At 41.9% G+C, this 19046-nt stretch overlaps 1 protein-coding gene and 2 non-coding genes across 3 annotated transcripts; 2 read left to right on the top strand and 1 right to left on the bottom strand.

Moving 5' to 3' along the window:
• The first annotated feature begins 11300 nt into the window (after positions 1–11300).
• TRNAR-UCU (transfer RNA arginine (anticodon UCU)) lies at positions 11301–11385 on the top strand. The gene is given in 2 exon segments: positions 11301–11337; positions 11350–11385. It is a non-coding gene; the product is annotated as a tRNA-Arg (tRNA).
• Positions 11386–12307: 922 nt separating this feature from the next.
• Positions 12308–15600, top strand: LOC128492466 (transcription factor HES-7-like). Its single transcript, XM_053465035.1, has 4 exons — positions 12308–12357; positions 13504–13599; positions 14079–14166; positions 15184–15600. Exons 1-4 carry the CDS (start codon positions 12316–12318, stop codon positions 15585–15587), a joined length of 630 nt encoding a protein of 209 aa, XP_053321010.1. The 5' UTR covers positions 12308–12315; the 3' UTR covers positions 15588–15600.
• Positions 15601–17263: 1663 nt separating this feature from the next.
• TRNAR-UCU (transfer RNA arginine (anticodon UCU)) lies at positions 17264–17348 on the bottom strand. Its single transcript is given in 2 exon segments — positions 17264–17299; positions 17312–17348. It is a non-coding gene; the product is annotated as a tRNA-Arg (tRNA).
• Between the last annotated feature and the right edge of the window lie 1698 nt (positions 17349–19046).

The following is a 19046-nucleotide window of genomic DNA, read 5'->3' as shown; positions in this document are numbered from 1 at the left end:
TAAATAACAAAGCGAGTGAAGTGTGTCAGGAAGTGTGTCCAGGAGACAATGTTTACGGTTAGAATTTACACCCCTTTAGCAGATGCGGCCTCAGGGATCAGAGAGACTTATTGACAGCACTGTATGGATCCTGGGTTGAAAATAACGGTTTATAATTAGTTGTTCACCCATATACAGACTGTATACAATAAAATAAATATTAATACAGTGTACCCAAGGATGACCAGACTCTGGTGGGCCAGTCCCACCCTGATAACCATTGAGGATTCAGTCGCAGTATGAGGCCATATATCCTTTAACCCGCCACTATGTCCAGGTATCCCAAGTTTGGCGAGTCTAATTGCTTAACACAGCGTACCACGGGGGTGTAATCAGTGTACCCTAGGGCAGGGCCGGCCCAAGACATTGTGCTTTCTGGGTTCAAGGATGAAATGCAGCGCCCCCCCCAACCAAAACCATGCCTGCCAAATCACATCCATATCTATTGTGTTCTACCATGATTAATAAATTCACTCTGTCATGCTCTCACACACTCTCTTTCACACTCTGATCTGGAACTGTATAAAGTATTACTGCCACCTCTGGCCAAAGTGTGTCTTGACATGTGTCCTCATGGTCCATCCACACGCGGAGGGTTTTTGTCACACCTCCCTAAACATTGGAAAGGAACAAATCCAAATGTTTTCAGATCATTGACATAGCAAAAGTACCTTTTACAACAAGACAAGTTGTAACTTTGTTCAGAAAATGATGGAACAACAGAGAAAATACATGTTGCATTGGCCGGGAATCGAACCCGGGCCTCCCGCGTGGCAGGCGAGAATTCTACCACTGAACCACCAATGCTTGACTGACCCCTGTAGCTTTTCCATGGCTTTAATATGTAGTTTCTGCCAAACTGTGAGTAATGTCAGGTCCAAATGAAGCTGTAGAGCTTTAAAACATCTTCCTGCTTCCTACGCATGTGGCCTCAGAAAATCTGATGATGTGAACCATGTGTCGCAAAAAAGAAATTTCAGATCGAAAATCAAAAAATGTTGATTTGCATAAAGCTGAAAAGGGTTAAAATGTAATCTCAAAGAGTTTACATGTTCATCATTGGAACTGGTTAACATCTCTGTTTATGAGTCTACCATATGCAAAGCAGTGAACGGGCATGGAGTCCATGGCTGGACACAATGGAGGAAGCCACTGCTCTCCAGTTTAACATCGCTAGTCATCTGAAAATTGCCAAAGAGCACATTGGCTCTCCACAACGCTAATGGGGAAAATGTTTTGTGGAGTGATGACACTGAGGTTGAGTTGTTTGGAAAAAACACAGAGCACTAAGTATGGTGTAAAAGGGTCACCCCATACTCACACAAAAAGATCATCCCAACAGTGAAGTATGGTGGATGGAGCCTCATGATTTGGTGCTGCCTCTGGGCCTGGACAGCTTGCCGCCATCAAGTGGGCAATATGAATTCCCAAATGTATCATACAGGATAATGTCAAGGTGGCTGTCCTTCAGCTGAAGCTCAGTAGCAGTTGTGCAATGCAGGACAATGACACTAAATATCGAAGTAAATCTACTACAGAGTGGCTTTTGGAGCGACTCAGTCAGAGCCCACACCTTAACCCATTAGAGATGTTGTGGAATGACCTCAAGAAAGCAGTTCACACCAGACAACATAGGAATATGGCTGGGTTTAAGCAGTTCTGTGAGGAAGGACAGTCTAGAATTCCTCCAGAACCGTGTGCAGGTCTGATCCGCAGCTACTGGAACACTTGTTTGAGGTTATTGCTGCCAAAGGATACTTGTTGATCAGATCCCATCTTATGGACAATTGTAACTGTAAATAACCAGTATTAAAGACCTACAATTATATACATAATTTGAGATACTTAAGGGTATCCGACATATTTTTTTTTTTGACAATGGACATAAAGTCATTAATTATCCTAATATATAACCCTGACTTTTACGGACCTAAACGTGTGTGTCCTGGAAAAGTGGTTGATGGGAATTGTCCTTGCGTCACCTCTCCATCCTTTTTAACACCTCTTCATGCTTCCTCAAAGGGTGAGCACAACAAAAGAGTTAACAGCATGAGTCCTAGAATGTCTTTATGACAAGAACATCTTCTTTCATACAAGAGAAAGACAAAGCTGTATCGGTCTCACACTAAATGTATTCAATAAGGTCTCAGTGGTCATGTGTAAACTTTTAGAAAGTTTAATCGTCCAGAATCATCAGCTAAAGTGTTCCTTTACTCAAAGCTTGGCGGTACTCTCTCTGGTATAATGAATACATTTATATAATTGCACATTGCAAATATAGCAGACCTTTCAGATATATAGGCCTCGCAGAAGGTGATAATGACAATGAGGTGAAAGGCCACAGTTTCAAGCAAATTCAAATGCTTTGGAACCCCAGACCTTCATATTTTTAGAGGCCTAGGGAGGTCTCTGCTACATTATGGCCTCCTCGTGCGTGAGAGGTCCATGGCTGATTGTTTCTCATGGCACTGTGTGATATTAACAGGAAGATGTAAGTCTTGGAGCTGGTGTCACTTCCTTCTACTGTTTTTATTTGGCAATTAAGCTGAAGTGTGTCCATGGGAAAGCCACACTCCTTCCACACTTCTAGAGGTTGCCCTGCTGCCTTTTGCTTTGGCGCTTCTCAGGAGGCTTTGATCTCCCAACCCCAGATCCACACAAAGCATCAGCATCTCAACCATTTATATGAATTGCTTTAGGCGGAGAGTAGACACTCCAACTACAGTATAGAAGCAGAAGGATTCAAACCTTATGTCAAACCTTACAGTGTCAGCCACATAGAGATAAATAGCAGACAATCTAGGCTACCTACAGATTTCCTACGTTGCGGCATTCTGCTCCCTGCACTGAGCAGTAGACTTGTGCATTCAGATTCGTATGAATTGCAAATTATTCTGTAATTTGTACAAAGCTAGGAAAATGAGGCCAGTCCCCCACACGAATTGGACGAAAACAAAGCAAAAAGCTCAAAATTTTCATCTGAAATTCTGGGGCCCATATTCACTCACATTCTCATTCTCTTTCACTCTCTCATTCTCTTTCACTCTCTCATGCCCTCTAAATATTTCTATACCACCTCTGCAGAGCACTTTCGCTTCTGCCGATCCCTACCGCACCATCTTCTTCATCTTCCATCTTCTCCCTTCTCTTCTCGCTTTTCCTGTCTCTATTTTATCTGCATTCTTCTATATTCGCCTGCATCTCCGTGGGCATAACCTGGAGGGAACGCCCGCATAAATGGTGGCACGTCCTCCCCCCGATGCTAAAAATGCAAAATGAACTCCAATACGCTTTCAAATAAAATATTGGGGAATAGACTGTTTCCTGAAATACAATACAGAGGAATGAGCTTACAATCTACTTGAGTTTGAGGAAACTGAGTTAGCAGGTGAGGGGCTACTTAGGTCATGGTTATGGGCAATCAACGATCTAGAGATCTTTAAGATGGGAACAGATGGTTTCTAATTGTAGGTCTACGCCGATCATCCATAACATTATGACCACCTTCCTGATATTGTGTAGGTCCGCCTTTTGTGGCCAAAGCAGCCCTGACCCGTCGAGGTCTGAGCTCCACTAGACCTCTGAAGGTGTGCTGTGGTATCCGGCACCAAGACATTAGTAGCAGATCCTGTAAGTCATGTAAGTTGCGAGGTGAGGCCTCCATGGATGCATCCTGGTGCCGTGTGTTCTCCAGGTAAGCGACGCACCCGGCCATATATGTGATGTAAAAGAAAATGTGATTCATCAGACCAGGTCACCTTCTTTCATTTCTCTGTGGTCCAGTTCTTACATGCCCATTGCAGGCGCTTTCAGCAGTGGACAGGGGTCAGCATGGACACCCTGACTGGTCTGCAACAAACTGCGATGTACTGTGTGTTCTGACACATTTCTATCAAAGACAGCATTAACTTTTCAGCAATCTGAGCTACAGTAGCTCATCTGTTGGATTTGACCGCACGGGCCTGCCTTAGCCCCCCACATGCATCAACGAGTCTTGGCCTCCCATGACCCTGTCGCCGATTCACAATTTTTTCCTCCTTGGACCACTTTTGATAGGTAATGACCACTGCAGACAGGGAACACCCCACAAGAGCTGCAGTTTTGGAGATGCTCTGACCCAGCCATCACAATTTGGTCAAAGTCGCTTTAGAGGGAAGCATGATAGAGATTATATCAGTGATGGGCTAGCTAATAATACTTAACAAAAAAAATAAACATTCTGGTGAAGGTTTAGGAATATTCAGGGTTTGCCCCTAAGTCTTAGGGTTTCACCTCCATACCGAAGAAATGGGGCAGATTTGCAAGGTCACACAATCTAGGGCTGACTCTGCATTTTTCCATATTTTCTCTGATTTCGAGTTTCCTGGTGGTGTTGTCTGGTGATCTAATATAATAATTTAATTGCATTACCATCTTAGTGAGGGTAATTAATTAAAGAGTGTAAGCTCAATTTTCTTTTAGGACTGGACACATCCAACTGCAACTTTGAGTTTTATGGGGTCAGAGTGTGTCCAGGAGAAGTGGTAGATGTGAATTGTGTTCCTCACACCTTTCCATTCCCTTTTACGCCTGTCCATGTGGTCAGAACTGGAGAGACCCAGTAACCACAACATAAGATGAAAGGCACTGGGAGATCGTAGAAAGAGAATTACGAGTAGAGGGAGCTGCTTTTTGAGACACCGCAGGAGTTTTAGATCCAGTGTTACATATAATGAGGAAAATGTTTATCATCTTTATGAAAAAAAAGATAATAATATAATAATAATATGAAAATGCCAATTTTTGTTACTTGCTTTGTCATTAAAAAAACCCTCTATTCCGGGTCATATATATAAGTGTCATTTTATATAATGCTATGAGAATTTATTTTAAAAGCTGTTTTCTGTTCATTGGTCCAGATGGATGGAAGAAAAACCATACAGAAGCTCCCCAACCGGTTCAAAAAACATTGAATCTATAAATAAGATAATTGCATGCGAGTATGTATGTATAAAGTGTAAGTATGTGTGCTAGCATGACTGTTTAAATATAAGTGTGTGTGTGTGCTGTGTGTTAGCATGTATGTGTAAGTGTGAGCGCGCATGAATGTGTATTTTTTTAGGATGAATGTGTCTGTGAGCATGAATTTTTATGTATGTTAGTATGAATGTGGGATGTGCATGAGTGTGTTAGTGTAAATATGTGTGCTAGTGAGCTCCTAGGGGGCAAGGGGCCGATGGGGTCACTTGGCTTTATCTGTCTCTTACCTTGCCCAGAAGATGCTACCCCACCCCTGACAGACCGCCATTGGTTTTTACCTCACTGGGGAAGTCAGGGGAGATCAGAGGGGAAACATGGGATTGTTGGCAGGTATGGGGTAAAATTGCTATGGAGGCTCTGTTGATAATAACTTTTGTGGCTAAAAGAGAGATTTCCATTATTCCAACCAGCCCATGAAGCTCCAGGAGAGCCTGATCGCCCAACAGGACAAATGGCTCCCAGTTATGCAGCAGAGGGTCTGCCTCTCCCCGTTTCCTGGACCTCTCCCCGTTACGCTTCGTCGGCCTAGGTCAGATTAGACCACTGGCTATATACAACAGCAATCTATGTGTTATTAGCTTCTCAAGTTGGTGTCATACAGATACACGTTATTACTATACAACGTTCTCTGTTTTCTTCAGGAATCTGGATATTAGAACTACTTGTGGCCGCGCAGTCAGGCTCCTATCCACAACAACAGCCTGTGTGAGGCAGTCGGAAAGACATTAAATAACAAAGGGAGTGAAGTGTGTCAGGAAGTGTGTCCAGGTGACAATGTTTACGGGTAGAATTTACACCCCTTAAGCAGATGCGGCCTCAGGGATCAGAGAGACTTATTGACAGCACTGTATGGATCCTGGGCTGAAGAGATCACAGATTAAAAGCAATAGTTCAAAAATAGCTGTTCACCCGGATACAGACCGTATACAATAAAAGAAGTATTAATACAGTGAACCCTGGGGGTTCAGCCGGATACAGACAGTATACGGTGTAATCAGTATTAATACAGTGTACCCCAGGGGTTCAGCCGGATACAGACAGCACACATTGTGTAATCAGTATTAATGCAGTGTACCCCGGGGGTTCAGCCGGATACAGACAGTATACAGTGTAATCAGTATTAATACAGTGTACCCCGGGGGTTCAGCTGGATACAGACAGCACACATTGTGTAATCAGTATTATTACAGTGTACCCCGGGGGTTCAGCCGGATACAGACAGTATACAGCGTGATCAGTATTAATACAGTGTACCCCGGGGGTTCAGCCAGATACAGACAGTATACGGTGTAATCAGTATTAATACAGTGTACCCCGGGGGTTCAGCCGGATCCAGACAGTATACGGCGTGATCAGTATTAATACAGTGTACCCCAGGGGTTCAGCCAGATACAGACAGCACACATTGTGTAATCAGTATTAATACAGTGTGTCCTTCAGCCAGATACGGTTAGAATACAGGACCTTAAGCCATATGGAACTGTGTTAAATCCATCGCACCCTGTAGCCAAAATGTCCCCTGACAAAGAGTCCTCACGGTCCATCCACACAGGGAGGGTTTTGGTTTTTTTACTTCTACCTAAACATAGATTTCCAATTGTTGTTATTTTCTTCCTAGGCAGAGTATCTTTACAACCAGAATCAGAGAGAAGTAACAGTGTTCAGAAATGATAAAAACGAAAGAGAGAAAAAAGAAAAGAGCTGCATTGGCCGGGAATCGAACCCGGGCCTCCCGCGTGGCAGGCGAGAATTCTACCACTGAACCACCAATGCTTCACGTTTGATCCCTGCCTCTGCATGGTCTCGATTTTCAGTGACAGACAGTGGCCCCTACTCCATGTCTTTGGACAATTACATTCTAACATGCATTCTTGGCTGGCTGTGAGTGATGTGAGATCTACTTGAGCCAAAAGGTGTTGAATAACCATAGAAATATACTAAAGAACTTTAAAGCAGCTTCCTGTTACATACACAGGTTGCTATTGCCCACAACTTTACACTATCTCACAAAAGTGATATATATATACATATATATATAACACTATGAAAATGTATTTGGGGAAAAAAATGCCTTTTCCAAAACTGAGTATTTATGACTCCAAATGTTCAGCAGCAGCTTTAGCGCTTTGGACCTTCTGACTACAATTCTCATAATGCTCAATGAACAAAATAGAATGATGTATACATGAACCAGAAGGCTGGTACGACTCTATATGTGTATGTGTGCAGATCGGGTTGATGTGAATTGTCCTTATGTCACCTCTCCGTCCTTTTGACGCCTCTCCATGCTGCCTCCAAGAGTGAGCACGACATAAAGGTCAACAGCATGAGTCCCACAATGTCTTTACGACACGAGCATCATACAAGATTGAGACTTGGGATCCTGACCTATGTACGGATCCTAGTCATCTCACACTAAATGTATTCAATAAAGTCTCAGTTGTCCTGTCTACGCTTAAAAAGGCATAACTGCCCAGAATCATCAACCAAAAAAGACATTAACCTGGACAGGACCCAACTCAGCAGCTAAAGTTGGTCTGTTCTGATAAATTGTTTGCAAAGAATTTCTCCTGACCCCATTATAGACAAGACAGGCTCGGATCACATCAAGATCACTCATGAAATGATGAAGTTTCTTGAGAGGACACATTATGAACAAGTTTCTCGTGTTTCCACCAAGTTTTCCTTTATCCAGATCTCTGCAGTTATCACATAAGGGTTTTAATATAATCTTGATTGCAGATGTTCACCCTTTAACTGCTCTAGAGAAGACATTTTATATGTATGTATTCATTTGGCAGACATTTTAGATGGATAGGCCTTGTAGAAGGTGACAGTGTATTGGAAGGGAAAGGCTTAGGGTCCTGGTATATTTAAATGCCTTGAAATCCCTGATTTTCATAATTTGGTAAGTCCTAGGAGGTCAACAGCCTGCTGGAAGACCGTTCTACACCACGGCCTCCTTGTGCGCGAGAGGTTCATGGCTGATAGTATCCCATAGGATTGTGTGATATTAACACGGAGATGTAAATTCTGGAGCTGGTGTCACTTCCTTCTCTATTTATTTGGCAATTAAGCTGACGTGTGTCCATGGGAAAGCCACACTCCTTCCACACTTCTAGAGGCTGCCCTGCTGCCTTTTGCTTTGACGCTTCTCAGGAGGCTTTGATCTCCCAACTCCAGATCCACCCAAAGCATCAGCATCTCTACCATTTACCTGTCAGGGTTTGCCCCTAAGCCTCAAGGTTTCTACCTCCATTCTTAGGTTCCCAGGAAAGACAACTGTACATAGATACTACCAAGAGCAAGGGTTGTATGAGGTCAAAGGATCAAAAAAAGCTGTGCATCATCTAACCCTTTTGTCTATTACAGTTTGTAGAAGTAAATTTAGAAAATAAGCTCACGAATAATATTTTTTTCTCCTCCCTTGGGTAGAGAGGAGGGACAGTGACCTGTGTTTAGATTAAAATAAATAATTATTAATTAATAGTTACTAATCCAGGAACTTGATGGTCAACCCCAGTAAGCTTCTGCTAGCAGAAGGTCGGAGCTGGCCTATCATACATGGGTAGTTCACTATTTATTGTACAGGGCCAGCTCAACCCTTCCTTCAGGGGATTCTCGCTGGGGTTCACTCAACAGCAAACTCCTGGAGTATTGACTTTACCATTTGATGAAGAAAAACCCACCTGGTTGGCAGTATATGAACTCAAAGAGTTGAAATAGTGAACTTGTCAGCAAACACCAAGTATCTTGGTGGTAACCAAATTGTTATAATAACAGTCATCTTTAAAACCATGATGGGTCAAGAGGAAAACTTATTCTGAATGAAGTCACCTGTATTCAAGCAGGGATTCTAGCTATGGTATAGCCGTGAGAAAAGCACTCACAGGATGCTCAGATATCATTGAATCAGAGTAAAATATAAAGGGGTCAGCTCCAGACTGGGTGATCCTGAATATCTGCCCCAATCACCCAGAGACCCTGAAATCGGGGTAAAACCCTGAGAATTTGCCCATTCACCCCAAGACCCTGAAGGTTAAAAAAACCCAAGGGAAACCCGCCTTCACATTTTCTGAGCGTTTATGGTGCATGGTCCTAGATGCATAAACATTCCTACATACTAATGGTCCACATTCTAAATGTATCTGAACGGTTCCATTATTTTAGTACCGGAATTTGGAGGAACCCAGTCATTGATACATTCTACTGCATTTGCTTTACTTTTCATTTGTTGATTTTTTTTTATTGTTATTCTCTTCACGGGAAAAGCAACAGATGGGAGATTTTAGGAACACATAACGGGCAGACTTTGTATACTGGGGTCTTGTTTAGACACCAGGCACCAAGACACCCATCTTACCCACCTATGGATGCTAGTTTCCATTTATTTACACCCAATTGTGTAGGGTACATAGAGTTGCAAATTCCACACACAGAACCCAGAGTTTCCTGATCTTAAACAGGACAATTAACCTTAACAAGGCGAAGAAGTGTGTCTTCAGGAACGTCCCTCCTCTCCGACCTGTCCAGTGTAGTCTTTGATCTATCCCACGTTCCTAGGAAGTGTCGACACGTGTCCAAGAAGCAATAAGGAGTTAAAAAAGTAGAACTGTCCATGATCCATGACAATAGATAGGTAAGGATTTAGGAAGGAGCAGGGGGGGTACAAATCTGCATTTCAGTGAGAGCAACTCTGATCAGCATCAGAAGTCAGGACTTATCATGGCGGGGTACTATGGGGTTTGCTGGCTTTGGGCAGATAACAGACCAAACATGTCGTTTATCTGGGCATGGCGTGTGGGACAGTGCCTAAATGTCCCCATTTCCATAGAACAGTCCCTTGATGAAGATGTTTGCTCGTAAGATACCCTTAAAAAATAACATTGTTGAATTAAATTCTTTAAAAATGTGTGAAATTATTTTTATGGTTCAGACCAACCGAGTCTATTTTTCGTTTTGTGGTAGGGGATGGCTGGGGTGAGTATGTGTGACTGACACCTCAGGTAGCGGATGCTGTTATTTGGGGGTGGGGGGGCAATAAAAGGACATTTGTGATTGAATGGATAGGGTCCCAGCCGTAAACACCGTCACCTGGACACACTTCCCAGACACACTTCGCTCTCTTTGTTGTATTTGCTTTTGAAGTGAGTCTGATTCACAATTGTCCTTTTGGTGAAGACCAGTAATTCCAGTCACATTCCTGGAGTCGCTGTCTCCGAGCTTCTGTTCCCTGCTTGACAATACTGCATATAAACCCTAATTCTGTGCATTCCAATACCAAGTATATGAATGCGACCTATATGTATACATAAGCACTATGCCTTCCTGTATATGTTTTTTGGAGGGCAATCCAACACTTCCCGCCTCTCAAAATAAAAGATATTGTCTCATGGAGATATCTGAGGGCCATGTCTGAATTCTTGGTGCTCCACCTTACTGTTAATAGCAATTAAAAAGTGTATTCACTTAACTGAGATAGAAACATAGAACTCAACCCTTGATCTTGGTCTTAGATTCAGCGGCCATATGTCTATCCCATGCATGGTTAAAGGGGAGAGAGAAAGAGTGAAAGGAAAAATGGAGATGAAGATAAAATATTCAGGATGTGGCTTTGAGAGAAGACAATGGAAGAACATTTGGAACTGAATGGAGAAAACCCGGGCTGTAAACACTGTACCCCGGGCACACTTCATAGACACACTTCTCAGACACACGTCTGTCTCTTTTGTTGTGAGTAAAGTGAGATTTGTAGATGTCCTTTTCATGCAAACCAGTAAATTCAGGCCACACTCCAGGGATGAGTTATGATTTTATTTGTATAGCGCCAGACAAATGCCCAGTGGGATGGTGGCCCAGAACCATGTATCCCTAAACTTAATCCAGCGATTAATGCTGAGTGATAGAATTGCATGTGGACATTAATTTTTATACCAGCGCTACGGAATTTGATGGCGCTATATAAAACAATAAATAATAATAATAATAATATACAATTCAGCATCCCGACTATAATTCTCAAGGGAACAATTTAGCCCAAATTAAGTCTTGTGAAAAAAACTTTGATTCTAATGAATACGTTATGAATAAAGTCGTACGCGATTTCAGTATCACTTTTCAACTAGATCTGTTAATCAAAGTTTAGCATTTCTTCAAGAAATGCCACAAAAATCCCCTTCTGCCGAATTACCCAATCAAGAAGCCACCCTCACTAGGGAGTCTGGCCATGATTGACAGCGTCTGGCTCTGTGGCGCAATGGATAGCGCATTGGACTTCTAGCTGGTGAAGCAATTCAAAGGTTGTGGGTTCGAGTCCCACCAGAGTCGCTTTTTATTTATGCGCCTCGAAGAGATTAATTTATATTTATAGACATAACATAAAAGTGATTATAGAATATATTGTAGCGACATTAACAGGACAGTCACGGATAGAAAAAACAGCACGCAAAATATGGAAATTACTCTCCATTTAATAATGTTAGAAATGTATAAATATAAATATTTTTTATTTGGTGATTAAGGGAAAAGCAGATACACCGAGCACGGGAATCGAATCCGCGCCTCTACGATCAAAGGCGGAGATTCTACCGCTACACCACCGGAGCATCATAAGCCGCGGTTCATCTATCTACAATATATCTGAACGTGGTGCAGTGATGTCATAGCACAGGACTGAACCTACAGCTTATTCTAGATTCCTCAGTCTCCTCATTCACAGCCCCTGGCTGAGCCCACAGTATACTCAGTATCCCTATTCACAGCCCCTGTCTGAGCCCACAGTATTCCCAGTACCCCCATTCACAGCTCCTGGCTGAGCCCACCGTGTATTCAGTACCTCTATTTACAGCTCCTGGCTGAGCCCACGGTGTACTTTGTCTTCATACCTCCGACCTACGTCCCTCCTATCCCCAATAGTTTCTGCGAATTTAACCCTTTTTCCACCAACCCCATTAACCCTTTTCCACCAATTGCTCTTTTTGCCTCTATCATTCTTTTCCCAGACCCTGTTGACCCTTTCCTTGCCTTCTGAGCGTCACAAAACATCACCCAGTGTACCCCCTCCTGCCCTCTCACTCCCCTCTTGCCCTCTCACCCCTCCTCCCTCATCATCACTCAGACACAAGCCTTTGGAGGCCAAATGGGGCAGGTAGGAGGGACTCTGCCCTTTGATGTGGGGTGGCAATAAGGGGCGGGGCCATGACCAGGACCTTTAAATCTGTCCCTGGGGCAGATAGGAGGATCATTATACTCGCTATTATGCCTGACATGGACTGCACGGACTCCTTCTCCTCCAGGAAGGTAAGATACCCCCATCCATACCCCGTAGGACCCTGCCAAACACCCACCGACCCCACCTTCCCCATACACTGTTAGAGAAGATGCTATATAAAGAATGTTAAATTCCCCCACTATAGGGAAGGTCCATATACACAATGACTTCTTACACTTCTTTTTAACTCATTAACTTTATACTATGTGTTCTTTCTATTCTACCAGCGCACTCTGACCATTTCCTATTTTAACTGTTTAAAATCCTTTAGGGGTTTTGCTGTCTGGTATTCAGGATTTTCATTTAAATGAAATGTCTTAAAAGCTCTAGGCTGAAGAGCTTACACCCTATTGTGGAAAAAGAGGCATCTGCTTTCCAGTGGGGTTGTAAAGGGACCATGTTAATTAGCCCCTGATATAGTTACACACTGTCCATTGGTGCAGATTTTAATTGGTTTGCAATAAATTATAGCAAATGCTAATTTGGTACTGTAACCTACTGTGTTATCCGGTCCAGAGAGCGTACACTCATATTTTTGTGTCCCCTTTTTCTAATATTTACCCCCTATAACATCCAATTTGCCCCCAAATGTTCCTGCCCCCATTAACCTTTCCACCGCTGTGGGAAAAGTAGCTCTACCAGAACCATGCATTGTGGGGTTTCACATGATTGCTGTATGTATATGTGTAAACTCTGATCTCTCCAGCCCCCCACCCCCCAATGTGTAATCCCCTTAAAGGCTCAATTTATTGTGATGTTGAACCATAATTCTTAAAAACGTAAAGCTGGCTGCGCATAATAGGAGTTAAGGTTTGCAAGACTTTGCACCGATAGATAATAAAACGGTGCCAAAAAGCCAAGAACGTACATATGTTAGGTGGTGCCATCTAGTGGCAAAGTGATAGAATTACAAGAGCAGCAGCATAGAAGCGTTAATGCTGATGTGTCTTTTCCAGTGCATGGAAAAACCCTTTTTATTTATTTGTTAAAATATAAATTCGTTCTTCTATGTTTGTGGTTTATCATTATTAGCGAAATATTACGCCTCTCGTTTTGCCTTCCATTCTTTGTATTTTGGGTTATTTTATTCTCACTCTGATAAAAGGGAAGGGAATTGTGGCAATTAAGAGGTGTGATGAGTCTCAGCACATTTTATTAACCTTTCTTATCTCCAGATCCTGAAACCTGTGGTGGAAAAGCAGAGGCGAGATCGGATAAACCGTTGCCTGGAAGAAATGAGGATCTTGTTGATGAAACTCACTGGGAATCAGGTCAGTTCTGCAACACACACGCACAGTAAGATTGGGAGGAATCTCCTACTCAGCAGGGTGGCAAGAGTTAATGGACAGTATAATTTTATTGGTGACTTTACTTTAGACATTTAATTAGAACCTGCAAATAAATCTCATACTTTTAGTGGGATAACTATACATTTTTTTAAAAACAGTGCTGCATACTATTTAAAATTTAATATATTATCACATTTTTATCTTTATACAGTGTGCCCTGATAATTAAACCCCACTGCCCCCACCAGTGTATTTAACAGATAGATGAAATATGCAATCTGCTGTAGTCACCTTCTACCACCAATAGGTGGCGCTGCAACCTTATAACCAGCTTCATTCACTTTATACAGTATAATGCAGAAATAACATGTAATAACATATATATATTGTAGCTATAACAAGAAAAAGACACACTTGGCCCGTGTTATTCTTGAAATGTATCTGTTTTTCTTTTTTGCACAGAAACTACGGAATCCGAAAATGGAAAAAGCAGAAATCCTGGAATTAGCCGTGCTTTACATTGGGAATGTGACACGTGTGAAAACGCACGGTATAAGCCCCCGCATAATAACGTCTTGTGGATTTTTATGCATTTCTGAGTGTTTATTTATGCATGAGTAGCAGGGGAATTGAGTGCAGGCTTTCTTACTACTTATTGGTAGTAGTATCGCTACAATTAGTATTAGTAATAGTTATATTTCTAGTATTAGTATTACTATTAGTAGTAGTAGTAGTAGCAGTAGTATTTATAGTTTTACTACTATTAGCAGTAGTATTTCTAGTAAGGTGACACTTTCCAAACATATAGTAGATTTTACAGCTAAATAAATAAACCCATGCAATTTTATTTATATATTAAGTATATTATACATTATTTATAAATTATATTATGTATATTATACATTATTTATAAATTATATTATCTATTATGTATATTATACATTATTTATACATATATTAGTAATTATCTATAAATAAGTATTTTATAAACCTCTTTTTGTGTAAAGGAAGAGTGTTTTATTATTTTTATTACTGGGAAATAATTAGAGATAATAATCCCTATAAACTCTAGGGCAACTACACCGATTCAATAAACATTGTTTTATGCTTGAAACCTTTTCACTATTACTACCAACGCCTCCTTTTGCATAGTTTCTATACAGAGCTATACATTGCTTACTCATTTTGTGTTTGTCGTTACAATTTTTCCAGTGTTTGTCACTTATTTGTGTGCCTCTGTTCTAAGAGATGTCCTCTTATCACATAAGAGGTAGGTTATAGAATCCTAGAATGGACAGTGTCAACCAAATTAGAACTGCTTCCCTCACGTTAATACTACTCTTACAACAATCTTACCTCCTAAGTGGGGCCCAATTGAAGAATGACTGGGTGACTCCACCTGGAAGCCACAATGTGCACCACAGGTTATTGTTTTTTCTTGACACAGTAAAAATGTCCATCAACCCAACCCCAGACCAAGAATGAGTTAGATTTGCAGAAGGTGGACTTTCATAAATCCCCGAGAGCACCATTCTTAATGATTTTCTTTCCTCCTTTTTTTGAGTAGATCCTCATCGATGGGTATCACCGGCAGAGAAGTTCTATCTCACTGGCTTCAGGGACTGCATGGACCGCACAGAGGACTTCATCAATGATATCAGCCCAGAAGCCAGGAACCGCTTCTTAGATGGACTCCAAAACCACCTTCAGCACAGGCTGCGCTTTCCAAATCAACTCAATCTGTCAACTGTTGGACAATCGGACGAAGACTTGGCTTCCAAAGCGAGCCATCACCCTTCGGCCATGGACTTCCCTAACTCTGGTGATGAAATGAGTCCTTGTTCGGCTTCTGACCTCAGTAGTTCTGAGGCTGGGAACTCTCCTCGCTGGCTTTCCAGTCCACAATACCCAACAGAGTGCCACGTGCAGCAGGACCACCCCCGAACATCGGTTTGGAGGCCATGGCCATGAACATGACTTTTTTTTTCTTTTCACCAAAGGATTTATGTTTTATGTGACTTTACAATGAGATGAAGACGGTTGTGACCTCACTGCTGCTTGTACAGAGCAGTAAATAATTGCTGATTATGGAAATTTGTCAGAAAAACTCAAGGCTCTCCGAGCCAATCGGTTGACTTAGTTACTCTGATTCCATCCTTCTGATTCCAAATCCGAGTTACACAGTACATTGATATGAATTACTTATATACAGTATCTGTATACAAATATGTTTGTATGTTATGCATATGTCTGTAGAACATGTTATTGAAATGTTTGATACACTTATGACCTCACATGTAGAATGTACGTCTGTCTGGCTGTTATACAGCATTCGTGTGCCTTGAAGGTTGTTTTGAATAAATAACTTTTTAAAAAAGAAAAATATTCTTGTGTTGGCTTTCCAATCTGCGTTATAACGCTGGGACGCGGTACAGTTATACACAAGGAACGAACTTAAGCAGTGGCTTCCAGATTACATTAAGTAATATTAGTTACTGAGGGGGTGGTAGATAAATGGAACAGCCTCCCAGCAGAAGCGGTAAAGGCTAATACGGTGAGGGAATTAAAACGTCGCACTCTCACCTTCTCTGCTAACCACTTACACTTGTACATGAGTGATTGTGGGTGCCGGTCAACAAGTTTCGTTCCCGAGTCCCCCCAATTGTCAGCTGAACTGAAAGAGCATGAAACAAAAATTGTTCGACCAAAAACAAACCAAAACATTATTCCGAATTGTTTTTGGCCCATTTGGACATGTCATATATATATATATATACACATACACTGTATGTAAACACACCTTAAGTATATGCCATGAGACCGTATGGTATATCGTATGGTACATCTTAAAGGATACACAGACATGTGGATGTTATTTTGTGAGGTTGATGTATTGAAGCCACGGATTATTTTTGCAAAATAAGGAGAGTAACATTTTGTTAACCAGACAGAAAGGGGAATCGTTTTTTGGCTCTGCTAGGCGTGTTTCCCTCTAATGTGGAATGGGTTTTTCGGGGGTGTATACAGCAATCTCCAGGATCCAGCGTGAATGGGGAAGATTTTTGGGGTTGCGCAGTCTGGAGCGGATGCCTTGATATTCCGTTCCGCTCTGCGAGGGTGCGTGGCCTGCTGCTTCGTGGCTGAGTTGTTACTCCGAGACACTTCACAGTAATAACACTTACAGTGGATATATATATATACATTTATATATATATATACATACATACGTACATTTTATAGGTTGAATTCTAATACAGCAAACCATTTATTGGGATGTCCAACACGCAAGGTGTTGTGGAACGACAACTCTCATGGTGCTCATCCAGCCATGACAGGCCTTTGTATTATGGCTTGGAATGATAGGAGTTGTCAGCTGTTCCCCTGACACTCGTCACCTGGAATCGAGGAGGGTGGGCTGTAGCTATAGAGGCCTAAGAACTATTTGAAGTGTGGCAAGATCTACAATTTGAAGAAGAAGAAAAAAGTTTGAATATAAAAGCCTTTTTTTATTATTAACAAACATTTCTAATTTTTTTCCAGCAATGCTAATATGTTTCAGACACAGCAGAGATAAAATAAAACAAGTACTTTAACGTAATTTAAAAAAAATGAAATATATGGGAAAATCAATCATGCGGAAGAAAAAGCGACTCTGGTGGGACTCGAACCCACAACCTTTGAATCTCTTCAACTTCTAGAAGTCCAATGCGCTATCCATTGCGCCACAGAGCCTTCCGTTCTGTGTCGCTGCCCATAAGACCTGTAGCTGTAGTTGTTGACCGGCAGGCAGAAGAATTGCTGCGTCTGAATCCCCCACCTTTACCTCCCCCAACTCCCAGCATCCTCACACACGCCTGGCCCAGAACCCGCCCCTTCCTGCCCGCCTGATTGTCACGTGATCGTCGGCCCCGCGTACAGAGCTTTCAGCCTAGAACTAAAACACCCATCATTCTCGGCCAGCCAGTTATTTGTCTGCTGACAGCAAGCGGAAACCTGACAACAGGGAACTTAGAGATCACATGTATGCAGTGACTACATGGCTAGTGACACAGTATTACATGTATGAAGTGAATACATGGCTAGTAACAGTATTACATGAATGCAGTGACTACATGGCTAGTGACACAGTATTACATGTATGAAGTGAATACATGGCTAGTAACAGTATTACATGTAATGTATGCAGTGACTACATGGCTAGTGACACAGTATTACATGTATGAAGTGAATACATGGCTAGTAACAGTATTACATGAATGCAGTGACTACATGGCTAGTGACACAGTATTACATGTATGAAGTGAATACATGGCTAGTAACAGTATTACATGTAATGTATGCAGTGACTACATGGCTAGTGACACATTATTACATGTATGAAGTGAATACATGGCTAGTAACAGTATTACATGTATGCAGTGACTACATGGCTAGTGACACAGTATTACATGTATGAAGTGAATACATGGCTAGTAACAGTATTACATGTATGCAGTGACTACATGGCTAGTGACACAGTATTACATGTATGTACTAAATACATGGGTGAGGATTCAAAGGGCCATGGGGGATGATTCACTTTAACCCATTAAGGACCAGAGCCTACACGACACAAATGGTCTTTTCTTTAGTTTACAAATATAACAGAAATATTGAAATTGTGTTTTTATAATTCCGATAATTATTTCCCCCAGGAAAGGATCCACTGCTAAAAAAACAGTTTAGAAACATCCCCTGAGTGAAGTCATAACCCACCGGAGGCCACAACAGTCCCTTATACAATATATCGTTTTTATTATTTGTTATGTAGCTATGGGGTACCCTTGATGGTGACATCACTGGGGTCTTTTTAATTAACAATGTGTCCCCTCTTACATTTTCTCATCCAAGTGTGTTTGGGGGGGTCACCAGAGACCCCAGAAGAACGTCCGGCCCTCTGCAGGCTGGCGTAACTTTGGCAGCTTTGAAGGAAGAAGCTTCCGTCTGGGCATTTCATCATTTACAGTGTTGGATGTTAGGCGGGTACTGGGTCTGTCGCTGGTCCTCTAGGGACATTTTTTTTTACGTGACGTATCCTGTACATCATTGGTCATCAAGAGGTTAAAGGTGGGGGCCTTGGAGAAAGAGACTAACGGGGACCCTAATTTGAATTACTATGTAAGCTACATACGTCTCTAATTCTTAATGCTCTTTCTTCGCTCTGACAATTCGGTTTGTATCAGCCAGGGGTGGACCCTCTCTGCTTTCCGAGTCTCAGGGGTCTTTACTCTAATCGCATAATGAATGATGACCCCTGAGACTCGGGGTATGTACCCGAATCACAGCGTCTGGTGGAGATGGACAGGTTTTCAGGGCCAAGCAGCGTGTATCTCACTCTGACATAATCATCCTAATTTGTACTTTTCTCACAGCTGCAATCCATGCTTGAAT

The sequence above is a fragment of the Spea bombifrons genome, chromosome 4 (genome assembly GCF_027358695.1).
Source record: "Spea bombifrons isolate aSpeBom1 chromosome 4, aSpeBom1.2.pri, whole genome shotgun sequence".
Classification (NCBI taxonomy): domain Eukaryota; kingdom Metazoa; phylum Chordata; class Amphibia; order Anura; family Pelobatidae; genus Spea; species Spea bombifrons.
Note: the sequence above shows the minus strand (reverse complement) of the source record. Positions and strands in the feature narration are given on the sequence as shown.